This window comes from Ovis aries, chromosome 3 (assembly GCF_016772045.2).
Source record: "Ovis aries strain OAR_USU_Benz2616 breed Rambouillet chromosome 3, ARS-UI_Ramb_v3.0, whole genome shotgun sequence".
NCBI classification, from domain to species: domain Eukaryota; kingdom Metazoa; phylum Chordata; class Mammalia; order Artiodactyla; family Bovidae; genus Ovis; species Ovis aries.
Window position 1 is genome coordinate 68257859 of NC_056056.1, and position 24835 is coordinate 68282693.

The following is a 24835-nucleotide window of genomic DNA, read 5'->3' on the forward strand; positions in this document are numbered from 1 at the left end:
AGAATACTAGAGTGGGTTGCCATTTCCTCCTCCAGGATATCTTCCCAAGCCAGGGATCGAATCCACGTCTCCTGCATCTCCTGCATTGGCAGGTGGATTCTTTACCACTGTACCACCTAGGAAGCCCAATCACACCTTTAAGGCCTTGAATTTTGCTCATGACTTGAGTTACCATTTTATGAGTGCCTTTAACCAGGCACTGCACCAAACTCCTCATACACAGTACCTCCAGCCATGCTGACTCCAGCTGTCTGCCATTCTTCTCAAGCAAACCAATTCTATCTTATCAGCATTTTCTAATGTAATCTCCCTTCTGCCTAGAAATAGCCTCCTATTTCTTTTTCTTTTCAAATTTTTTTCACATGTGTTGTTTTATTTATTTTTGCCTGTGCTGGGTCTTCATTGCAGCATAGGCTTCTCTCTAGCTGGGGTGTGTGGGCTTCTCATTGCAGTGGCTTCTTTTGTTGTGGAACACAGGCTTCAGGGTGTGTGGGCTTCAGTAGTTTGCAGCTTCTGGGCTCTAGAGCACAGGCTCAGTAGTTGTGGCACATGGACTTAGCTGTTCCATGGCATCTGAGATCTTCCCCTGACCAGGGACTGAAACCATGTCTCCAGCATTGGCAGGCAGATTCTTTACCACTGAAGCCATGAAAAAAGCCCCTAACCTCCTATTTCTCCCAATCCACATACCTTACCTTTTTCAAAATGCAGCTCAAAATTCACCTCCTTGGGCCAGCCTTCCACCTCTGATGCTGCCTTTTTCTTCCTAGCTTCTATATTTCTCTACTCCATTGCTTTATAGCCATTTCCATTTGCTGACATTTTGGTGTGTTTCTAACATTTTACCTGTTACTCTGTCTTGTAAATGTTTAGTTCGGTGAGATAAAACACTGACCCTACTTTGTTTAAATTATAGGCATCCATTCTTAGAAAACAACCTTGATTCATTCATCCATTATTGAACTATTATGTTTTGAAAACCCATCATGTTTCATGCACTCTATAAGGTTCTAGGAATACAGGAAAAAAAAGTAATACATAGACATTGTCCTCAAAGAACTTGGTTTCAAGGCCCAAGAACCATGATAACTGTCTACCTAAAGAACCTAGTGAGCTGAACTGTCAAAGATAACTTACAAATAGTTTAAAAACAACACAAAAACTCCTCTCCCCAGAGTACTATTTCCTAGATTATCAGGGAAACTGTGGCTTACCTGAGTAGTTTCCCGTATGAATAAAGAATTGCTTTTGCCAGTAAGGTATTCCCACCACAGAGGACTTTTATAAACATATCTGGGAAAGCTAGGTCTGCTGGTACATCTGCACAGAGATGGATATTCTGCTTTGAGTTTCTAGCATAGTAGTATATTTTAGATGCATACAAGTAGAAAAGATAATCATAAAAGAGTATAACAATGTAAAATTATTTTTGCATGATTTTGTATAGATGTGTAGATAAACAATAACAGGATCTCAAAGAACAACTTTCAAATTAATAAAACCATGTTATTTAAATAAACCAACAAATTTACAGTCTTATTGAAGATAGTTCAGAGAAATCTAGTCTATCTACACATAATTTCAGCATTACATAACTTGCAAAGAGCAAAGGAGATAAATATTCTAAACTCGAGTCAGAAAAGCCATAAATGAAAATGTAGTCTGTTCATTTACTAGCAGATGGCAGCTCAAGGTATAAGATGAAGCATCCCTTCAACTCCTTTGGAAAAATTTCTTGAAGGGGATTTCATGCAATTGTGTTTTATTGAATTTCAGGGAGATTTTCCATCTGAAAGAATTAAAACTAAAAGTGAATCCAGGTAAATAGAAAGTATATTAAAAATATCACCAGTCCTACGTGAGGTAAACCCTGTTTCAGTTTTGTTTGTTATTGACAGAGAAAGGAATATAGTGGCAGTAGAGATGGTGGCATTTTATTTGCTTTTTGGGTTTTTTTTAAATTAAATTACTTTAATTCACCTAATACTTTTATTAAATTATCCTTCTTAGAAGGTAAACAAACCTGGCTCTTAAAAAAGAACTGGTCCAGGGAGCATGACTTTTATGTACGAAACCTATTTAATGATATATTAATTCCACTGGAAATGTTAGCCTATTTATCAAAGAGAACTGAAAGACAAAAAAAAAAAAAAAGAATAGGAAGGAAATCACATCAGGAATGCTATGGGGTGGAGGCAGTTTGCAAAGGGATGTCTCAGAAAGAAAAGCCACAGTCACTGGTGAGGCCTCCTTTAGAAAATGTAGCAGCCAACCCAAGCCCTTGATCTTCCGCCAGCATGTACTGAGGAAACTTGCCACATCTGAATCTCACACTGCTGTATCTCTCAGGGCTGTTATCACTGCAAATGCTGGCAAATGTTCTTGACATAAAACAATAGGAATTCTGCTGTCATTTCTGTATTAGCGAGTCATAAAGCTCTGAAGAAACCCCAGTAGACATGTTTTCATCAAGTGCATATGAGAAAATAATAAAAGACACACACACAAAAAGCAGATAATCTCAAAGAAAGATTGCTGTACCTTTGCATAGTACCTAGAAAGGACAGAGTTGTAATCACTGATTTAAAAATAGCAATAAAAATTTTCAAAACAGACAAAAATAATAACAAAAATTTTGCCAGAACTTTAAACCCGTATAATAAGAATTATGTAAGTAGATGCTTTTATAGGTTATTATCCAATAAACAGCCAGGCACCCCTCGGGGATTCTTTATCTTCCCTCCCTCTTTCTCTTGGAAAGAATCCCTCTTGTCTTTTCCACACCCAGCTAACCAAAGCCGATATCTGAGGACAACTCTCTTATAACCTGAGCTTCCTACATTAATATGCTGGGTAGTGTAAGTGCAGCAATTATGCTTGAAAATAAAGGAAGATGAAAGGCAACACACCCAGGGCTACTCTCTGAGCCTCTTAAAGGGAAGGCAGGATTTAGGAATAAATTCTAATTACTGATGGTTCATTTTCAGTACTGATTTTTGGCCCACTATTTCCTCCAAAGCACTTCCATGGGTCTACCACAGTGATGATTCAAATACCCCAAAACCTCTCTCAGTTTTTATGTAAAATCTGTCATCTAGGAATTACAAATTTTAGATATTTTTGAAAGAAGCTTAGAGTCTTCAGTTGTTGAAGAATGCCAATATTTCATAATCTTTTCACTGTGCTATTTAACCTCATAAATATGAGATTCAAATGAATGCAAAGGTGATGTGGAAAAGTTCAGAACTAAATTTCACTTATAAGTTATTCCAATATGAGTGCACACACACAAATCCACATCATATTTTTCCCCAGACTTTAAAGGTTTTATTTTGTATTGGGGTAGGGCCGATTAACAATGTTGTGGTAGTTTCAGGTAAACAGTGAAGGGATTCTGCCATGCATATACATGTTGATCTCAAACTGAACATTTTTTTTTTACTTTTCTAGAACTAAATCTATCTACTCCTTAAGGTACATTTAGTAAATTATTCCAAGATGTGAAATGCTTTGGTAAAATATGTATTTTAAACTACACCAGCCTATCTCTCCTAGAGAAATATGATTAAATTTAATCCCTTTTATTTTGAAATCTGCAATGAAAAGTTTATTCATCCATGTTATGCTAAAGTTTATGAAAAAAAAAAAACAGCAACAAGCAATGCATAATATTAAAGCTTTATTTTTACCTAGGTATTAGGCAGATTTTTAGAGATTGGTCACTAGAAATTATTTCAAATGTGATATATTGAGTGGAAAAGCAAGTATCATACAATTTAACATTTTTAAACACCCAAAACAATACCATATATGCTAATGGGTGCATATATGTTCAATGAAAGTATAAAAAAAATCTCAAGGAAGGATTCACACCTACCAGGATGGTAGTAGATGGATGAATAAAGGGATGAGAAGAAGTAAAGCTTTGGTCACACCTCCAATGTTTTATTTCTTAACAAAACAAAGTGAACTGAAGCATGCATGGCAGAATGTTAGCATTTGTTAAATCTATTAATAAGTGATATACAGTGGCATCTATGAAATTACTTTCTGAACATTTGAAATAATTTATCATTTTAAGCATTTCCAATAAAACAGTATTACAGAGTAATGTTTTAAGAATAGAGTGAAAACTTGGTTTCTTTAAGAAAAGTATGGCAAAAAAGATGGAGGAAATACCAACATCTCCACAGTCAACTCAAACTCTCTCTGTGCTGCGTGTCTTTATCAGACATAGATGAATGCACTGCAGGGACACACAACTGTAGAGCCGATCAAGTGTGCATCAATTTACGAGGTTCCTTCGCCTGTCAATGCCCTCCCGGCTATCAGAAGCGAGGAGAGCAGTGTGTAGGTAAGTACAACAGTGCAGTGAGACAAATCCTGTCTGGAGCATCTTAATTGTTTAATACTCAGGCCTTCAAATCAAAGCACTCATCTTTATTTGCAGAATGATAATGCTTATTCTTTCGTTGACTACCAACCCATTTTCCATATTAATGAGAAAAAACCAACTTTATAGGTTAAGCATATTCTGGATATCAAAGTGTCAGTTATGTCTTAGACTAAGCAAAAACAGAAATTTAGGGTATGAGTGAAACCACAAAAGCAAAGAGGAAAATTATTTAAATTAGTTATTTGGTGTCCTAGCTCTAAAACACTGATGCTATGGGCTTCATTCACTAGGTTTTAGTGTAACATAGCTTACAGAGCAAATGTGTGCTGTGTGTATGCTCAGTCACTCAGTCATGTCCAACTCTTTGTGGCCCCGCAGACTGTAGCCCACCAGGCTCCTCTGTCCATGGAATTTTCCAAGCAGGAATACTGGAGCTGGTTGCCATTTCCTACTCCAGGGGATCTTCCCAACACAGGGATGGAACCTGAATCTCTTGCATCTCCTTTATTGGCAGGTGGATTCTTTACCACTGAGTCACCTGGGAAGCTCTATAGAGCGAATAGTAAGGTTCAAATCCCAGCTCCATCCCTAACTCACTTTGAGTTACTTAAATCCTCTGTGTCTCACTTCTTTCCTTTGCACTGTGGAAATAAAACCAGCCCCTATCTCAAGAGCTCATGTGCAGGAATGCTTAGAATGGTGCCTGGTCCTGGGTTGAATAGTTGTGTGCCATCATTATGTAATGAGTTAACAGACTTGTACTAAACATTCTTTATGTTACAAGTGGCTCCAGTACTAGAACTGCAACACATGAGCCCTCCTTGAGAACTCTAGTTGAGCTCTCTGAGGGCAGGGGCCAGGTCTGGTTTGTGTCATTGTTGTCTCCCCAGTCCCTGAAGTCTGCCAGCCAAGGAGATGCTCAGTGCAAGCATTTTGAATGACTGGAAGAACACATATGGGGAGGCTGGCAAATAAGAAGTCAACTCAAGTGTTCTGGGTGCAATGTTGAGGCCCAGCACTAGGATGAAACTCTGTAATTGACTCCCTTCGTCCACTGACTTACATACTTCCTTGTACCATTAAATCAATGAAGAGTTCTTATTTTCTCTTAGGAACAGAGGATAAAAATGTCTGGGGACAGGCAACGCCACATTCAGTTTTCACCGATGAATGTAAGCTGTTGGTGTCAGGGTGTCCACTCTGAACTCTCATAGGCCCTGGCCCTGCTCTCTCTGCCATTAGGCTCTGCTAGGTGCTGGGGCTAGTTAGTCCAGTCTCTGATGAAGGACCAGGAATTTGCAGTGACTGAAGCTGTGATTTAGGAGAAAATTGTTTAGAAAAAGTCATAGGCACCAAAGTTTTGCCCGTTGTAACAGGAAAATAAACAACTGAGGGTATAATAAGTATAGAAAAAGAACAAACCCAGCCTACTATGGGAAGAATCAAAGCAAATGGACCATATGGTTAGAGCTCTTTATAAGATGGTAGGAGATGTCCTTAAATTCAGATCTAATCATGTGACTTCCCTGCTGTTCCCCTCACTCCCAGAATCAGCATTGCATTCCTCAGCAGCATATAAGGACTTCCCCATCTTATCCTCGCCCAACTCTGTTGTAACAACACCCTTTTCCTGCCAAAACAATTATACTTTAGCTTTGTCCCACGAGTTATAGTTCCCCTGTACATCACACAGTGTCACACTTTGCTACCTCTTTATAAGCTTTCAGTACCGGAGACATGCACTTCTGGCAAACTCCTATTCAAATCTTAAATTCCAGGTCAAAGTCACTTCCTCTGGGAAGTGTTCCATATCTCCCCAAATATAGTCACTCCCTCCTCTATGCCAGTAATTCTCAAACTTTGATGGATTCTTTTTGTAAATTTCTAGCCTGTTATAGATCAGTACTTCTGCAGAGTACAATAGGAATGTTGCAGTAACACCAAATTGCTCTTCCTAAACACATGCTTCCAATTTCTATATTTATTCATTGTGGACTGGTCCAAATAGACCAGCAGTGGTCAGCAAGTCACGTGGAATGGTGCTCCCTCTATCTCTTGTACACTTCTCTATTTTTAATCTTATAATTCCATACAATAATTTGTTTTCATGCCTGTTTTCCATATAAGATGGAGTAGAATATACATATGATCATCATCATATGTTTAGCAGTATAAACCTACATTGCCAACCACAATGCTAACAAATAACAAAGGTTCAATGAATGTTTACTTGTTAAAAAGACATGCACCATTTATTCATCAAATATTTATTGAGGGCTTACTGTGTGCCAGGTGCTGGACCACTGTGGTAAACAAACAGATTTTACAGAAGCATAGCCCTCGTGGAGCTATTAGAAAGTACCAATTACATAACTTAGCTATTGATATTGTCACCTGGCTATGATACTAGGTACTAGGAAGAACTGTGCCACAACAAATTAGTATGAACTTTCCATTCATTCAACTAATGTTTATTGAGCACCTACCGTGCCAGACCCTATTCTAGGTATTAAGCACACAACAGACAAAAAATACTTTATCTCTACCTCAAGGGAAGAAAATGGATATTATTTGCCATGCATTATAGTGAAGAAGACAGACAAGAAGCAAATAAACACATAACACAATGGCAGGGAGTGTCACTGGCTACAAAGAAATATAAAGCAGGACTAGGGGTAAGTGGAGCAGAAGTTATTTTATATGGATGGACAGAAATGGCCTCCCTGACATGACATCTGATCAGACAGCTAATTAGGAGGGAAGCTATGTGAACATTGTTATTGTTTATTTAATATTCAAGTTAAATCACATATATTTGCAGCCTATTCATAATAGCTTCCATTTGTTTTTACCTATTTTGTGCAAGGAAGTTCGCCTGTATCATCTCATGTTATCCTCCCAACAACCCTACCACATTGTTGTATTATTACTCACAAAAGAGGAAGTGGAAGTTCTGAGAGGTTAAGACCAAGCTAGTAAATGCCAGAACAAAGAATTAAACTCAGGTTACCTCGTGGTACACTACCTACTTAAGCACACTGCCTCCCACACTTGTAGTTATTAAAATACCAGAAGAGTTCAGCATAAAGTTATGTTTTGTTTTCATTTTTCCCGTAAGATAGTATCATTGCATTGAAAGTATATAATTATTATTTTAAATTACACATGCCATATTTGAGTTGTCACAAAGTGTACAGTTGTAAATTAATGAAATTTTATTATGCTTCTAAAATATTAATTCTATTCTGCAAGTTCTCAATTGAGCATTTTATAGTTGGAAATATTTATATGAGAAGGACACAGGCTGGAACACTTGATCAGTGTGTCAGAAGGGCACTCTCAAAAAGTAACTTGTTTAGTATTCCATTCCTTCCACAGCATTCTTTCACTTGATTCTCACAGAAACTTCATAAGATACACATAGCAAGCATTACTGTCTACATTTATACGGAAGAAAAAATGAACTACTGAACATTTGAGTGACTTCACCAACGTCATCCACTAAGCAACAGCCTCCTTTCTTAGTTTTATACTATACCTCAATTCTTCCGTAGTTCTTTTCTACTTCTTTAATTATAAATAAGCTTTTATATTCCCAGCCTCACATTCTCACTTATATGTGAAATAGTCTTAATTACTTTTCCCTCTTTAAATCTCAACCATCCAGCCAGGTTTATGAAATCTTTGTTCTTAACATTTCATTAGCTACAGAGAGTATACAAAAGTATATTTAAAGCACAGATACCCCAGTTTTTTTAAAAAAAAAATAATTACTTTTAAAATGAGGTCTCCAGGTTTTCTAGATAATGCTCTGCTGAGAACTTGAGATTAAACAGATCAATGATAGTAATTTGGATAGTCGGTAATTTGGTTCTCTTTGCGTGTGTGCTTAATAACCTAGATGTAGACGAATGCACCATCCCTCCATATTGCCACCAAAGATGTGTGAACACACCAGGATCATTTTATTGCCAGTGCAATCCTGGGTTTCAGTTGGCAGCAAACAACTATACCTGTGTAGGTAAGTCTTCTGGAAACAGCCAACCAATTTCTGTCTTCCCAGCAGTATCTCCAGTTTTCTATATTCATGGTTCCCATCAACTTCCCCATAGCTGAAAAGACAGTAACCAATCTGGTTTTTAAAAACACATCAAGATGTAAATGGAAAAAAATTTTAACTTTGGTTTTAGTTCTCCTCTGTGACAGTATCAAAAAAAAGTTTTAACTGTAGATCAATTGATATACACACACCAGTTAGTCAACAGTGTGTGATACAAACACTGAAGGTGCCAAAAGGGTTACTACAAGTTCAGATACATAAACTTTCTGCTGAGAGTGCATCTGATTTTCACATGCTTCTTCTACCCTTTCAGAATGCAATGTCACGGCACACAATTTTAAGATTGGCATGACATGGAAAAAATCTAGTGCAGGAAAAATGCCTTTTCACAATATTTTCAGTGCCTTAGAGCATTGCAAAACTCTGTATGGGTCTCAAAGGCTTATGTTATAATTGTAATGGAATTTAACAGGACCCATTTAAAAAGTAATAAATAGCACAGATAAATCTTCACTACAGCATGCTGAGAGACCGTATCAGTATGTGTCTTATATCAATTATTTATAGACTTGGCATTTTGCATTTTAACAATAAAAGAAAATAGATATTGGAATGTTTATTTATTAGAATCATTAAATTCTTTTGGAAAGATTCATCAAACACCAAACTAACTGTCATTCCCAGGAAAAAAAATATTCTGGTATTTCTGAAAGTACATGACAGATGTTTGAAGTTGTTCCAATAAATATGAGACCTGAATGGATGTTCTCCAGTGAGCTTCTGCAAGGCAAAGAATCCAGTTAGGGAATTACTCACTTATCATCAGATGACATAGGTACAAAAGAGCAAGACTATATTTAAAGACATAAATATATAAGTGTGTATGACCTTGCCTTTCAGATATAAATGAATGTGATGCCAGCAATCAATGTGCTCAGCAATGCTACAACATTCTTGGTTCATTCATCTGTCAGTGCAATCAAGGATATGAGCTAAGCAGTGACAGACTCAACTGTGAAGGTAAAATATTATCCAAATAATTGGTAGTAATAGTACAGTTCCTGTCTTTGCTGTTGCTTTATCCGAGTATATACCTGTTTAAGAAAGCAAATTTTTATTATGTTCTAAAATCCAGTTAACTTAGTTCACTTATAATACTGTCTTTTTAGTATGTTATCAAAAGAAAGAAGAAAAAATAATTGAAATACTAGATGTAGGCTGGATCTGATAATTAGCAAAGATGGGCCAGCAGAACTGGCACCTCCTAGGGGCCTGTGAAATTGTAGACTCTCACACCCCAGCCCGGACCTACTGAATCAAATTCTGTGTCTAATGAAAATTCCAGGGGACTAGTGGCATATTTAAGTTCAAAAGTAGCTGATTGCATGTCAGGAACACTAGAATAGAAACCAAAAGATCTGGCCTCTAGGCATCCCTGCCACTGCGTGCTCAGGGCACATTTCTTAAGGTGCTTTCGTTTCACTCTCCACATGATCAAGAAGAGGGCCATTTAACTAGAGGGATCACAATCAGAGTCCCCTGCACATGCTCGCTCCACTGTGTACTTCAAATGGCCTAAGACATCCTGAGGAATGCCATTGACACTTCACGCTCTTGACTTCCTCACAAACTGTCCCAGCTTTACTTGGGGCCACAAAGATCACACCCTACACAGAGAGGCCTCCCATCATGCCACTGTGCTCAAAACCAAAAGGGGCTGGCCCTGGACGGCTGCCTCTGCCCTTCTGAGTAAACTATAAGAACAGCACCATTGAGAAATGCAAAGCCTTCTGCCAGGACATCAACCTCTAGAAGCTAGCATAGGGATGGAACTTGGAGTTCAAAACTCAAATGAACTTGGAAGCAGAGCCACCCAATTTCTGAGAAGGCAAATATGAATCTGCATCAAGGGTGGGTCTGCCAAGCACAACACGAGGATCATCAACCACAAACCACTTCTTTCAGTCTGCTCAGCTAGGATGGTTAGTTCCAGGATTTGCCAAAGTGTCAGCAGTAATTGAGTAAAACTGATGGTAAGAAAATTCTCTGCTCTGTGAAGTTCCATGAGAAATAAGCTGATATTGTTAGAACTTGCATTTGAGCCTCTTATAAAGTATTACATTTCTGTTTCAGAGATTGCAATGTTTTAAAAAAAAATACCGAAATAATGACATGTACGTATTCAACTCTATGGTGTTGCTTTTGTCTGGTTCAACAGACATTGATGAATGCAGAACCTCGAGCTACTTGTGTCAATATCAGTGTGTCAATGAACCTGGGAAATTCTCATGTATGTGCCCCCAAGGATACCAAGTGGTGAGAGGTAGAACATGTCAGGGTAAGTTTATTGTTTTCAGATCTGTTAAGTTTTAACCAAGAAAAGCAGGGAGGAAGTATTGGAATCTCTACCACAGACTCTCGTTTTTTACAATTTGAGCTATTTTTTCCCCTGTTGATCATGAGACATGCACACCTCATAAAAAGGATATTCACTGTTATCTTTCTTTGAAATTTAAAGTAATTATTTTTTCTTAAAATAGAAATAATTTTAATATTAATATGCCTTCTAAATAGCCTACATAATTCCTATGATATACATCTTCTAATCATCCAGCAAAAATTATTCAATTATTAAAATATTTTGCCATGAATTTCAGTATAGAACATAAGCTTAATGTGTGGTTAGGTGTACCTCAAAAAGATCTCAATACTCTAAAGCGCTAGGATTATAAACTGGATAGTAATAAGTGTTGACAAAGTCAGCATCATGTGTATTAAATGTGCCTGAATTCTTCAGTTAAAAAAAAAAAACTAAAATAGCTAATCTCTTTAAATCCAGTTTTAAAGTAAATATTCAGGTGATCTTCATAGTGACATATAGGTAGAAAAGATACAGCTCCCTACATAGGATGATTTCAGAATTTCTCTGAGAGATTTGAAAATCCTGGATAAATTGGTACAAACACATGTTTATATAAATAAGTGAAAAAAATGACTGAATTTGAAGACACAAAATCTGTTGTAGACCCAGCTATATGACATTCTATCTATACAATTTTAACAAACTATCAGACTTCTCTGAGCCTGAACTTTCTCATTTGAAAAAGGGAGTTGAGGGAATGAAACAGAATAATACACAGAAAAACTATAAACTATAAAGCCTGGAAAATTCAAGGTGTTTTTATGAAATTTACCTAGAAATATTAATTACCAGTAGCAAATCTTTTTCTAGAAGGACAGTAAAATTTTGTTAAGGAAAGAAAATATCTCGGAAAGGAGACAGGATTCTGAGTCTGCATCATGATTTTGCAGGGAAATATTAACTCACAGGAACATCTATTACCTGATGCTTTATAGCATGCATGTGATTATTCAACTAGAATCTAACCACAAAACACGAGCATAATCAGAATGTAGTTCATTACACAAGTAACATCTTTCTAACCCTTTCAAGGTTACTAGAGACTCTGTAATGTTAATTGTGGAAAAACGTTGCATTCCAGAGGTTTTATTTTCTGAACTCTAATTGAGACTTTTAACATGAATATTACATGTAGGAAAATGTTAGCCAGAGGGTTATCCTAACCAATTTCTCTGGAGCCCTTCAAACAAATATCTATGTGTTTTTCTAATCATAAATAGACTTGATACCCTGCAAAAGACAAGTTAACATTCAGTTACCTGCCTACTTTATGGAAACATTTATATCTGTTAGGATGAAAGGTGAAATGCAAATAAGGGATTCATCAGTGTTATATCTTGAAGAATATTTGTTAAACTAAAACATTTTTTGTGAAAGAGACCATTCTTTTAAGGTATAAAATGATTGGTTTACCCAACTGAAAGCATCCCTTCCCAACAGTCCACAGGTTAAATTAATACCAAAAGAGTTTCGATTCTCACCTTCCCCTAAAAAGTTTATTTGAGGGATGAAATAACTGTTCTCATTTCCACAGTCTTGCAAAAATGAAAATTCTCTGTGTATGTGCTGGTTGGTGTGGGAAGGGGAAAGGGACAGTGGTGAGGAAGAGAAACAGAGAGAGAATACTCAGATACACAGACACACTCATGAAATATTTTAATACTATTAATCATTTCTGAAAAACCTTCCAAAATGATTAAGGAGCTGATTATGCTAGGCTGTAAATTACTGGAAGTAATAAATGAAATTATTACATAAAGTTTCCTTTTGCCACTTTTGAACTCCATATAACAAACCAGTCCTGTAGCTAAACAGCATCTTTATTTTTCAAAAAAGTAAAAAATATTGAAAGGACAAGTCAGCTGTGATTTCTTCTGAGGAATCTAAGGTCTTTCTTTAGCCACAGCTAGTCCAAAAGAGATACTTTTTGTAACTGACTCTTGGAAACTGCATGGCTTTTCCAGTCTCCTCTTGGGTTCCAGAGAGCTCTTGCCAGTTTGGAAACTAAAAAAAAAATTTTTTTCTCCAAAGACAAAGAATGGAATTATTCTCATTTAGAGGATGCAGTACCTTGTGGTAGAAAGATGCCTGTCACTATCTGTATACACTTGAGTCAGCCACTTAACCCTTACTTGTTTTTCCTTCATGCCAAATAGAGATAACTTTCTCACTATCTCCGCATGTTGTCTGAAGAGCAACTTAGTTCAGTTCAGTCAGTTCAGTCATTCAGTCATATCCAACTCTTGGCAACCCCATGAGCTGCAGCATGCCAGGCCTCCCTGTCCATCACCAACTCCCTGAGTTTACCCAAATTCATGTCCATTGAGTCGGTGCAACTTAGTTCAGTTTCAGTCAGTTCAGTCATTCATTCGTGTCCAACTCTTGGCAACCCCATGAGCCACAGCATGCCAGGCCTCCCTGTCCATCACCAACTCCCTGAGTTTACCCAAATTCATGTCCATTGAGTCAGTGATGCCATCCAATCATCTCATCCTCTGTCATCCCCTTCTCCTCCCGCCCTCAATCTTTCCCAGCATCAGGGTCTTTTCAAATGAGTCAGCTCTTCACATCAGGTGGCCAAAATATTGGAGTTTCAGCTTCAACATCAATCCTTCCAGTGAACACCCAGGACTGATCTCCTTTAGGATGGACTGGTTGGATCTCTTTGCAGTCCAAGGGACTCTTAAGAGTCTTCACCAACACCACAGTTCAAAAGCATCAATTCTTTGGTGCTCAGCTTTCAGTCCAACTCTCACATTCAGTTTAATATTTGCTAAAATCCAGGTGCCTCCAGTGCATTCATGCTATGTGATAAAGGGATAAAAAGATGTGCACAATGGCGCTTACCCTCCAGGAGTTTACAAGCTAATAGAAGGATTGAAACAAACATGCAGATTTCAATAATGCAAAACAGAAACCAATAAAGGCCCCAAAAGAGCAAAAATGAGATATAAGAATTCAGAGGGAAGAAAGAGATCACATCCCAGCAACTAGGCCATGACTGCCTTGTTAACAAGAATTCAGTAAATTATTTATGGAATAAGTAAGTTAATGAATGAAAATATCTGATTATATGGAAGGAATGATTCAGAAAAGACTTATATCGGATAAAATCTTATCACTATTCAAATGTAAAGGGAGGCACACATAAGGTTATGCATAGTAATATAATTTTTGTCATTGTTGTAAATGTAATGGTTCTCTGGAGAAAATTCTCTCAGATGTTATCTGGGAACTCTTGATTCCCATGTCTAAACTTAAGTCTTTGTCCAGCCTGACCTTTCCACAACCCTCCTTCCTGAGACTCTCTTTTCTTCTGACCTCCTTGAACTGCGTTTTCCTGGGTTGCTTCTCACTGCTGACTGCCTTTTCCTTAATTCCTCTTCTTCCCCATGATCTTTAAATAGCCACATTCTATGGGCTTCCCTGGTAGTTCAGCTACCTGCAATGCAGGAGACCCCAGTTAGATTTCCAATTCGAGAAGATCTGCTGGAGAAGGGATACGCTACCCACTCCAGTATTCTTGGGCTTCCCTGGTGGCTCAGCTGGTAAAGAATCTGCCCACAATGTGGGAGACCTGGGTTCAATCCCTGAGTTGGGGAGATCCCCTGGAGAAGGGAATGGCTACCCACTCCAGTATTCTGGCCTGGAGAATTCCATGGATTGTATAGTCCATGGGGTTGCAAAGAGTCAGGCACGACCGAGTGACTTTCACTTTCACATGCTGGAATGCTTCATAGCTTTATTTCTTTTCCTGTAAACAGCTTCTTAAGGACAGTGTAACCCACTCCCAGAGCACCCACTATCCAGCAGCATGTTACAACTTACTGAAACCACATTCTAGCTTTTCCCTCTCTTCAAGCTCCTGAGCCTGACGATAAACTTCCATCTCCAGAGTTTTTGTTTGCTGCTTTCTCACCCTGGAAGGCCCTCCGCACCCCCATGATAAAAATCCTATCTAACCACCACCTTTTCTAGGCCAAGTTGAGAGGGCTCCTCCTTCCTTCAGCGTTCTCTAATCCCCCAAGAAGTGGTGTCTTTCACTTTTATTTAAGCAAAGTCAATGGCCTAGCATTTGGCTTTTAATTCAACAGATGAATAATAGATGCTTGATAAAATACAATGAAATGACACATATTAATCAGTTGAGAATGGTTTCACTATATCTGTTCTGAATTAAATGCAATGAATTCAGGTCCCACCAAATTTTAGGTCTAAAATCAAATTAAACAGTCCAGATATACTTCTTTCTGGTGGCAAACTGGCATCTGCCACTTAGACAATTTACTTATATCAGTAAACTCTTTGACTCTGCATCTCTACAGATATAAATGAGTGTGAGACCACAAATGAATGTCGGGAAGATGAAATGTGTTGGAATTATCATGGCGGCTTCCGTTGTTACCCACGAAATCCTTGTCAAGATCCCTATGTTCTAACATCAGAGAAGTAAGAAAAACCAGAACTTTTGAAACTGAGAATCTTCTGATTTTACCAAGCCTAACAGTGAATACTTTTGTCTCTGCAGCCGATGTGTTTGCCCAGTCTCAAATGCAATGTGCCGAGAACTTCCTCAATCCATCGTCTACAAATACATGAGCATTCGATCTGATAGGTCTGTACCATCAGACATCTTCCAAATACAGGCCACAACCATTTATGCCAACACTATCAACACTTTTCGGATTAAATCTGGAAATGAAAACGGAGAGTTCTACCTAAGAGTAAGTATCCTGAGGGCAACCTTAGCAAACTTGGTTCAAGTTTGTTGTTGTTTGATAGTAATTCACTTGGAAAGAAAGCCAACATTTAAAAAGTTTTAATGTGCAGGCATTGTGTAAGGCCTTCCTGTATGTATTATCTCATAATCCTCTTAGTAATATTGATACTTAGTAAGATTAATATTTATCTCCATATTTTACAGAAAAGTGAGACCCAGGGAGATGAAATAGCTTCTCTAAAGTCACTCAGATAAAAATTACAGACTCTAACAGAGTTATATGTGATCACCAAAATACAAGCCTGCCTGCACACACACACACACACACACACACACACTAAATAGATACTACAAATCAGTGATAGCTATTTAATTGTACATAGAAAAACTAATTCTTACAGAACTTTTCAAAAACCCTGAATTCCTTATTGCTACATTCACAAGATTTGCACCAAAACTAAGACCCAGAAGTATCTGAGAAGTGACCCCAACCTCCCACCCTTTTACCATGTATACAACCAGTAAGTTGTACCATTCTTGCAAATTTCCAGGAAGACAGTGTGAGGTCACCTTTATGTTTTCCTTTTCTTTCATTGCCTATACGAAATCTATCTCTGAATTCTGCCATTTCTCTCTTCACAATGTCCCCTGTGTTATCTTTGCTTCCTCATGTCCCTGACTCTGTTCCTTTAAACTGGCTCTTAGCACCTCTCTAATCCCTCCAAAGGTTTCCCAGCAGATCTTCCTGACTCCAATGCTTCAGTCTTCTAGTCCCCCTGCAAAATCTTAGCAAGTTCATTTTAGGTTAAAATTCTGACATTTTAAATATGGCTCACCACTTCATGTGAAAATGATGGCACCACACCAACCAATTTGCAGAGTTACGGTAACTGTTTCATGTTAAGGATGTTATTCATCCAGTTACAATTTTCTCAAAACTCCTTTGGGCACTCTTCATTTTTAATCAAATTTTAAGGTCAATATTTCATTTTGAGAATATGAAAAGTAATTTGGGAAATTCATCCTTGTGGTAAAGTTTACAGATTTTTAATGTTTACACATTTATCCTGTTCTTTGATATATTAAGTTCCCTTCCAGCTCTAGAATTATGTGATTCTGTTTCTTTGCCAGTAAATTAAAAATGATTAATTTCTCATGACCAACTTCTGAAGAGAAAAACCCAACCCAAATACAATCTGTTACTATTCTTTTTTCTAATAACTAAAAATAAACTTCTTTAACATTTGATGCTTTAAATTTGAGATATAATAGATATTTATAAGAAATTTACTTTAAAGAAACTTCACACAGTTCAGATAATATCAATTTAATAATTTTAGCCAAAAGAAATCACATTATTTATAACTCATGGCAACAAAATAGGTTCATTTAAAAATAATTTTCCACTTGGGACTCTTAGGTATAATTGAAGAAAAAAATTTCCTAGGAGTTTCAACAAATAGTTATGCAAAGTTCCTGCATATTTTTTAATAAACATGGCATTATTAAAGTTTTATGATTCATATCAGTGCACTTATCATAAATACAGTATTTTTCTCAAGTAAAAGCCCTTTTAATGAATGGTATAAAACATTGTCAATTTTTATAATCCCAGAGTTAAATACTACTATTTGAAAAACAAAAAGAAGCATTTAAAATAAAAAGATATTTCAAGACTACTTCTTATCACATAATTCAAAAAGTAGTTGTATAAAATCCTACAAAATGTCTTTATTGAAATTCCACTTGTGCAGAGGACATTTACAATCAGCAGGCATTAATTAAACACTTATTATATGCTCAGTTCCATGCTAAGTGTAAGTAATATACAGTTCCTTATATCAAAGAGCTTTAAATATTACTTTGTGGCATAGTTAACATCTACGAAAACAGCAGCAGTGTTTAACTATGTTTAATTCCATGGCCCAAGACATCAAAGAATTAGGAGTTAAAGACAATTTCTTGAGAAGCATAAGACTGGACCTTATCCTTGAAAGAATCTGAGGGATATAGGATTTTATTTATATTCCTTTTGGAAGAATACTGAGAAAATCTTCTTCCTTAGAAAAGTGAACACATTAAAAAGAAGTAATACGTGAAATTGAAGGTAGAATACCATCCTTCACCCACACCAACCAATATCTTTCCTCCCTTACTGAGACTTATTTTTCTTCATAACCCTTAGCACCACCTTCCATAATATTTGTCAATGTCACCTACTATAATGTGAGGGCAATGAGAAGAAACATTATCTATCTGTTCACTTTTCCATGCACAGCACATAGAATGAATGGTACCTGGCATTTTGCAAGTGCTCAAAAATATTTTTAAATGAATGAATTAATTCAGTCAACACCTTCAAGGTATCACTGTTACCTATAAGAGGCAAGTACCATGCTAGGTTCTAGAGATAGAGCAGTGAATAAAACCAAACCAGTTTTGGCCCCAGTGGGCCTTATGGTCGAGACATTGAACAAATGTTCACAAGTGTGCTGAATGTTTCAACTGAACATGGCAAATTCCTCATGAGTACACTACATGTCAACCCTAACCAAGGTAGTGGTGGTCTGGGAGCTTCCTGGAAGTAGATTTAAACTGAAGACTAGCAGTTAGAGACTAGCAAATGGAAGCAATAAAAAGCAGACAAGTTGATCTACAACTCCAGGTGCTATAGGCAGAGTGATTTGAGAGAAGCCTGGAGAGATGAGCAGGGCCTATATCACATAATGCATGACAAACCATACTAAGGGTTTCAAGAAGAGGAGTTGCTATCATATTTTCATTAAAAAAATAAAAATAAAAACAACCCTGGCTACTCTGTAGAGCCTGGATTGAAGTGGAGCAAAAATGGAAATGGAGAGACCATTAATTCAAAAGATGGGGGACTAGGGTAGTAGCAGTGTGTCCAAAAGAAGTGGACAGATTAATGATGATATACGAAGAACTACATGACTTTGTAAGCTGTTTTTTATGGGAAGGTGAAGGAGAATGAAACATCATGGATAACCTCCAAGTTTCTGTCTTGAGCAACAATAGATGATGGGGCCATTTACTGAGATAAGGAAGAAGGAGTTAGTGTGGAGAGGAAGCCAAGGAGTTCAGTTTGGACATATGGAGTACTGGTTGCCTTGAGACTTCCAAGTAAATCTGAGTAGGGTATTGGATATGTGAGCTTGGAATTCATAGTATAGACTTTAAAGTCACTGGCAGATATGTCATACTTGAAGCCATGGCTATGGATGAGCTCACTCGGGGCGTGTGTGTAGGGAATAAGTGAGATCACTCAGAATTGGGCACTATTATAGTCATCCAGGACCTTAGCCTACAAATCTCTGGCCATGTCATCCCCCACGAACTTCAGCTTCATGTCACTCTGCCACCATCCCATAGCCACGTGATGGACACTTTTATCATGCAGAACAGTTCCACACTGGAATCTTAGTCTCCAGTGATCCCCTCAGGGACTGATTCTCCTTCTCTTTCATGCCCTCACTTTACCCTCAAAGTTCTGTTAGTCCTCTGACCCTTCACCCCCCATTTTCTTATAGCCTATCAATTTCCTAATGGACCCTTGAACTACTGTGATCAGCACTTCCACTCCCTGTCCAGCAACCCTAGATCAATCGCATAATCCATATCTATTTTCATACCCACCTTGTCAGCACAGATTGGTAATATTTTAAGTCTTCAGATGTGTCCTCAATATGCTCAACAATCCTATTACTTTCTTTTGTTCCTTCTTTTCAGTCACTGATCGCAAATGTCCCCATACTCTTTAAGTACTTCAGATCAGTTGCTCAGTCATGTCTGACTCTTTGCAACACCATGGACTGCAGCACACCAGGTTTCCTGGTCCATTACTAACTCCTGGAGCTTGCTCAAATTCATGTCCATGGAGTAGTCACCATTCATTTTCAGTAGGTGAACTCACCTCCTACTCTTCTGAAACCACTGAAACCAACAGTCATGAATTATTTGAACTTAACATCCTATCCCTTGCAAATTTAACTCCATGTGTCTCCTTTCTATCCTTCTTGCTTGAATTTTCCAAAGACAAACTCTTTTCATTTCTATCCATCAAGGCCAACTCACTCCTGTATTCTTCATTCCATTTCCTTTGGGAACTTATCCTATTAAATTCTAATATACCTCCTACATATCCAACTTGTTTTCCCTCTAGATGTTGCCTCCTCTCTCTGTTCTCCCTTCCTAGCCAAGGTTCTTAAAGCATAGTCTGTAATCACAATCTCTACTTTCTCACTTCCTGCTCTTCCGCCTTCTATTCGCACTACCTTACTGAAATTGCTCTGGTAAAAAAGCCACCAACAGCATCCATACTGCTATATCCAGAGGCATTTTTCATCCTAGTCACCCTCATCCTCCCCTGCTCTATTGGGCGCTTCTTGCCGTTCATCTGTTTTCTACTTAATTATCTATTTCTTCTCAGCTTCTTTCAATGGCTTCTCTTCTGCCCATCCTTAAATGCTGGCCTCTCCCAGACCCAGTATTATCATGTATCATGTATTATCATACATTTTCTCCCTTGGTTTAATGTCCATCTGTTGAAGTGACTGGGCTCCCCAGGTGGTGCTAGTATTAAAGAACCCGCCTGCCAGTGCAAGAGACATAAGAGACTGAGGTTCCATCCCTGGGTCAGGAAGACCCCCCTGGAGGAGGGCATGGCAACCCATGCCAGTGTTCTTGCCTGGAGAATCCCACGGACAGAAGAGTCTGGCAGGCTACAGTCCATAGGGTCACAAAGAGTCGAACATGACTGAAGCAACTTAGCACACACACAGTTGAAGTGACAGCGAAAGTCCTAATCCATTGTTTCTATCCCTGCCCTCCTCTTGGCATCCAGATCCACACATCTACCTGCCTGCCTGTCCAAACTGATCTCTCTGGAGTCTCCAGTGCCCATGATATTGTCCATTAAAATGAAACTGCATCCACTTCTCCAGAACATCCTTCTTTACAAAACTCCCAATTATTCTGGGTGACTGTCCTCAGGCAATCAAAGGCCTTCCCTTAATGCTTCAGAGTCCCTCTCTTTTTCCCTGTGTGTATACACCTCTATATGGACTTCCCTGGTGGCTGAAATGGTAAAGAATCTGCCTGCAGTGCAGGAGACCTGAGTTTAATCCCTGGGTCTGGAAGATCCCCTAGAGAAGGGAACAGCAACCCACTCCAGTATTCTTGCCTGAAAAATTCCATGGACAGAGGAGCCTATCAGGCTGCAACCCATGGGGTCACAAGGAGTCAGACACGACTGAGCAACTAACACATACACATACATATGCCTCTATGTATCTTCATGTAACCCTGCATATCCCCGCATATCTTAGCATTTTCCACATTCTATTAAAACTATTTACATATCTCTTTACCTATTAGAATATAAACAGATCCACAATGGTGAGAAGTGAAAGGTGACAACTTTTTTTATCAGTCAAAAAAATATCAGATTCTCACATAAACTGCAGTCTCTATGAGTCATTCTCACTTGAACTGCAGTCTCTTATTGATATAACTACTCAATAAAAATGAAGAGACAATTTAACACAGAGAGATGAAAGAAAACAAAGAACTATCAAAAAAGCATGTCCCTATATCTGAAACTAATGACTGTGTGGGCAAGAGACAAGATTCAAGAAGGATTATAACCCAGAATGGACTAAGTAGTGACTTTAATCCTACCTCAGAATTCTTCCCCTAATTCTTATAAGGAAGTGTATTCACAAATAATAGAAACTCCAATAGAGGAAAAATTATTCTCTCACTCCCTCATTTTTCTTTCATTTTAGCAAACAAGTCCTGTAAGTGCAATGCTTGTGCTGGTGAAGTCGCTCTCAGGACCAAGAGAATATATAGTGGATCTGGAGATGCTGACAGTCAACAGTATAGGAACCTTCCGCACTAGTTCAGTGTTAAGATTGACAATAATAGTGGGGCCATTTTCATTTTAGTGTTTTTAAAGAATCCACTGTAGGCATTTAAATCAGCCAAAGAATATTGTTATCTTAAAGCACTATTTTATTTATAGACATATCTAGTTCATCTACATCTATATACTGTACACTCATAAATAATTCAAACAATTACACCATGGTATAAAGTGGGCATTTAATCTGTAAAGATTCAAAGGTTGTCTTTCTTACTGTATGTAAATTAGACATTAATCCACTAAACTGGTCTTCTTCAAGAGAGCTAAGCATACTCTATCTGGTGAAACTTGGATTCTTTTCTGGAAAAGTGGGGCCACGCAATGATTGTCTTCTGTGGTGCTTAAGGAAACTTACCACAGCTCCACTGACAGTCTCATAAGGAGACAGCCACCGTTACATTGAACAGCATGCAAGTTCAAGAATGAGATTTTAACTGCTTTGTAAGAAAATGGAAAAAGTCAATAAAGATATATTTCTTTAGAAAATGAGGGTATTTGTGTTGGTTTTTACTTTTATGATCAGTCTAAATGTAGTTGTTTATTACATAGTAATAAATCACTATTGCATAGTATAGTAGTTTCTATATTTTACATTTTTCCAGAAATTTTTGTTATGAATGTAAACAAAAACAGTAAGCAAAATTCCCCCAAACGATTAAGATATCCCCTAGAAAATTATTATATTGAGAAATCTATGGGGAGGAGATGAGAAAACAAATTCATTTCTAAACCACTTTAGAGCTGACCAGCAGAAGCAAACTTAGTGTATTAGTCAGTTTGAGTTGCTATAACAAAATACTATAACTAACAGAGTGGCTTATAAACAACATACATTTATTTCTCACAGTCTGGAGGCTGGAAGTCCAAGATCAGGGTGCCAGCATGGTCAGGTTCTGATGACATGCATAAGCCCTGACCTTCTACCCCAACCTCTAAAATATATATAATTATAGAAGTACGTATAATCCATGTATTAAAATGTGTCTATGTGCTCAGTTGCTCAGTTGTATCTATCCCTTTGTAACCCCATGGAATGTAGGCCACCAGGCATCTCTGTCCATGGAATTTTTGAATACTGGAGTGGGTTGCCATTTCCTACCCCAGAGGATCTTCCCAGCCCAAGGATTGAACTCACATCTCTTGAACCTCTTGCATTGCTCCACCTGGGCAGCCCCTGCATAGGTTATATATACTTCTGGCTTCCCTGGTAGCTCAGCTGGATTCTTTCTCTACCTGCAAGGCAGGAGACCCCAGTTCAATTTGTGGGTCAGGAAGATTCTCTGGAGAATGGATAGGCTACCCACCCCAGTATTCCCTGGTGGCTCAGTCAGTTAAAGACTCCCCCTGCAATGTGGGAGGCCTGGGTTCGATCCCTGGGTTGGGAAGACCCCCTGGAGGAGGGCATGGCAACCCATTCTAGTATTCTTGCCTGGATAATCCCTATGGATAGAGGAGCCTGGCAGGCTGCAGCCCAGAGTTGCAAAGAGTCAGACACAACTGAGTGACTAAGCACACACAGTAATATATTCTACAAATATTTTTTGTAGAATATATTATTTATATATTTATATAATTTATATAACATAATTTATATATTTGTACAAGTTAAATATAATCTATGATAAAAAAAAGACTGAAGCGACTTAGCAGCAGCAGCAGCATCATGATAAAACAATAATATATTTTATGTATATATTTTGGGGACCTACAGAAGCCATTAATTGCAAACAAGATGGTTTCCCTTTCATCTCAACACCTAGTCCTATTCACAAACCATAAACACATGAAAAGGGTTGATAAAGTGTCACTGATGCAATCCTCGTTCTTCTTTTTAATTGTAAAATATGGATAAAACTCACCATTTTACAGTGTAGAATTCAGTGGTGTTTAGTATATTACAATGTTTTGCAAATATCACTACTACCTAGTTTTGTAACATGCCCATCACTCAGAAATTAAGTCCATACCCATTAGCAGTCAATCCTCATTCCCCCTTCCCACAAGCTTTGGTGGGAGTTCCCACTTGTCTAGTTTCTATCTCTCTGAATTTGCCTATTACTCTTGCCTGGAAAATCCCATGGATGGAGGAGCCTGGTAGGCTGCAGTCCATGGGGTTGCGAAGAGTCGGCCACGACTGAGCGACTTCACTTTCCCTTTTCACTTTCATGCATTGGAGAAGGAAATGGCAACCCACTCCAGTGTTCTTGCCTGGATAATCCCAGGGACCAAGGAGTGGTGGGCTTCCGTCTATGGGGTCGCACAGAGTTGGACACGACCAAAGCGACTTAGCAGCAGCAGCAGATGTTTCATCCAACTAGAATCATACAACAGATGTCCTTTTGTGTCTGGCTTCTTTCACTTGGCACAATGTCTTCAGAGTTCAGCCATGTTGTAACATATGTAAGTGTTTCACTCCTTTTTATGACTGAGTGATATTCCATTGTATAAATATACCACATTTGTTTATCCATTCATCAGTTGATAGACTATAGTTGATAGGTTGCTTCCACCTGCAATTTCTTTGTATCTGGAGTATCCAAAAGGAAACTGATTAACGTCTAAATCACCCATTTTTAGTTTCATTTTTAACTAAAAGGAAGAGCAAGTGAAAATAAATTTTATTCACAGAAGCAAAATCCTGAAAGAAGCTAACACATGAGTCACTTTACAGGTACAATTGTCCTCAGTAAACATAAAAGTCTCGTGCTGTCTTCAAACATAATTTGAAATTCAAAATAAAGTAAATATCATCACTGAAAACAAACCAAAGCAGTAAAGCAAAGTTTTGTTTTCAAACTACACGTGACTCCCACCTTCCCTCCTCCATGAGAATCACTGATTTAAACCAGCTCCCATGAATAAAAATTATGAAAATAATTCATCATCAGAGTCATTATTATTCAGCAGCAAACATTAATTGAGCAGCTTCTATGGTAGTCTCTTCCAGCATCTAACAGTGTGATGGAGCATAGAAGAACCAGGGTTTGAGTCTCAGTTCTAACATTAACGAGGTATGAGACTTAGCTTCTTGGTACCTTGGTTTCTTTATACATAGGATATTGAAACAAGATGTTTTTTTCATCATTAAAAACTATAACTATTCCTTATACCTGAGCTGCATTGACAGAAAAGGTGGCTCTATTTGCCAAACTTTTTACAACATTTGAGTCTTCTTTGTATGCAGTGGCTGTTGGGAAGCGCTGCTGCTGCTGCTGCTGCTGCTAAGTCACTTCAGTCGTGTCCGACTCTGTGCGACCCCATAGATGGCAGCCCACCAGTCTCCCCCATCCCTG

At 38.0% G+C, this 24835-nt stretch overlaps 1 protein-coding gene across 7 annotated transcripts in view; it reads left to right on the plus strand.

Moving 5' to 3' along the window:
* The window catches only part of EFEMP1 (EGF containing fibulin extracellular matrix protein 1), a 70171-nt gene extending 48140 nt beyond the window's left edge, over positions 1-22031 (plus strand). For 4 of the 7 annotated variants that reach the window (XM_012171221.4, XM_042246136.1, XM_027966816.2 and 1 more), the window contains exons 5-11: positions 4232-4354; positions 8298-8417; positions 9357-9476; positions 10675-10794; positions 15204-15327; positions 15407-15602; positions 21403-22031. In XM_012171221.4, the coding sequence (XP_012026611.3) occupies positions 4232-4354; positions 8298-8417; positions 9357-9476; positions 10675-10794; positions 15204-15327; positions 15407-15602; positions 21403-21564 (965 nt within the window). In that variant the 3' untranslated portion in view covers positions 21565-22031. The remainder of the gene's footprint in view (positions 1-4231; positions 4355-8297; positions 8418-9356; positions 9477-10674; positions 10795-15203; positions 15328-15406; positions 15603-21402) is intronic. The other 3 variants (XM_042246139.1, XM_042246140.1, XM_027966819.2) reach the window with 1 other exon arrangement.
* Positions 22032-24835: the final 2804 nt, after the last annotated feature.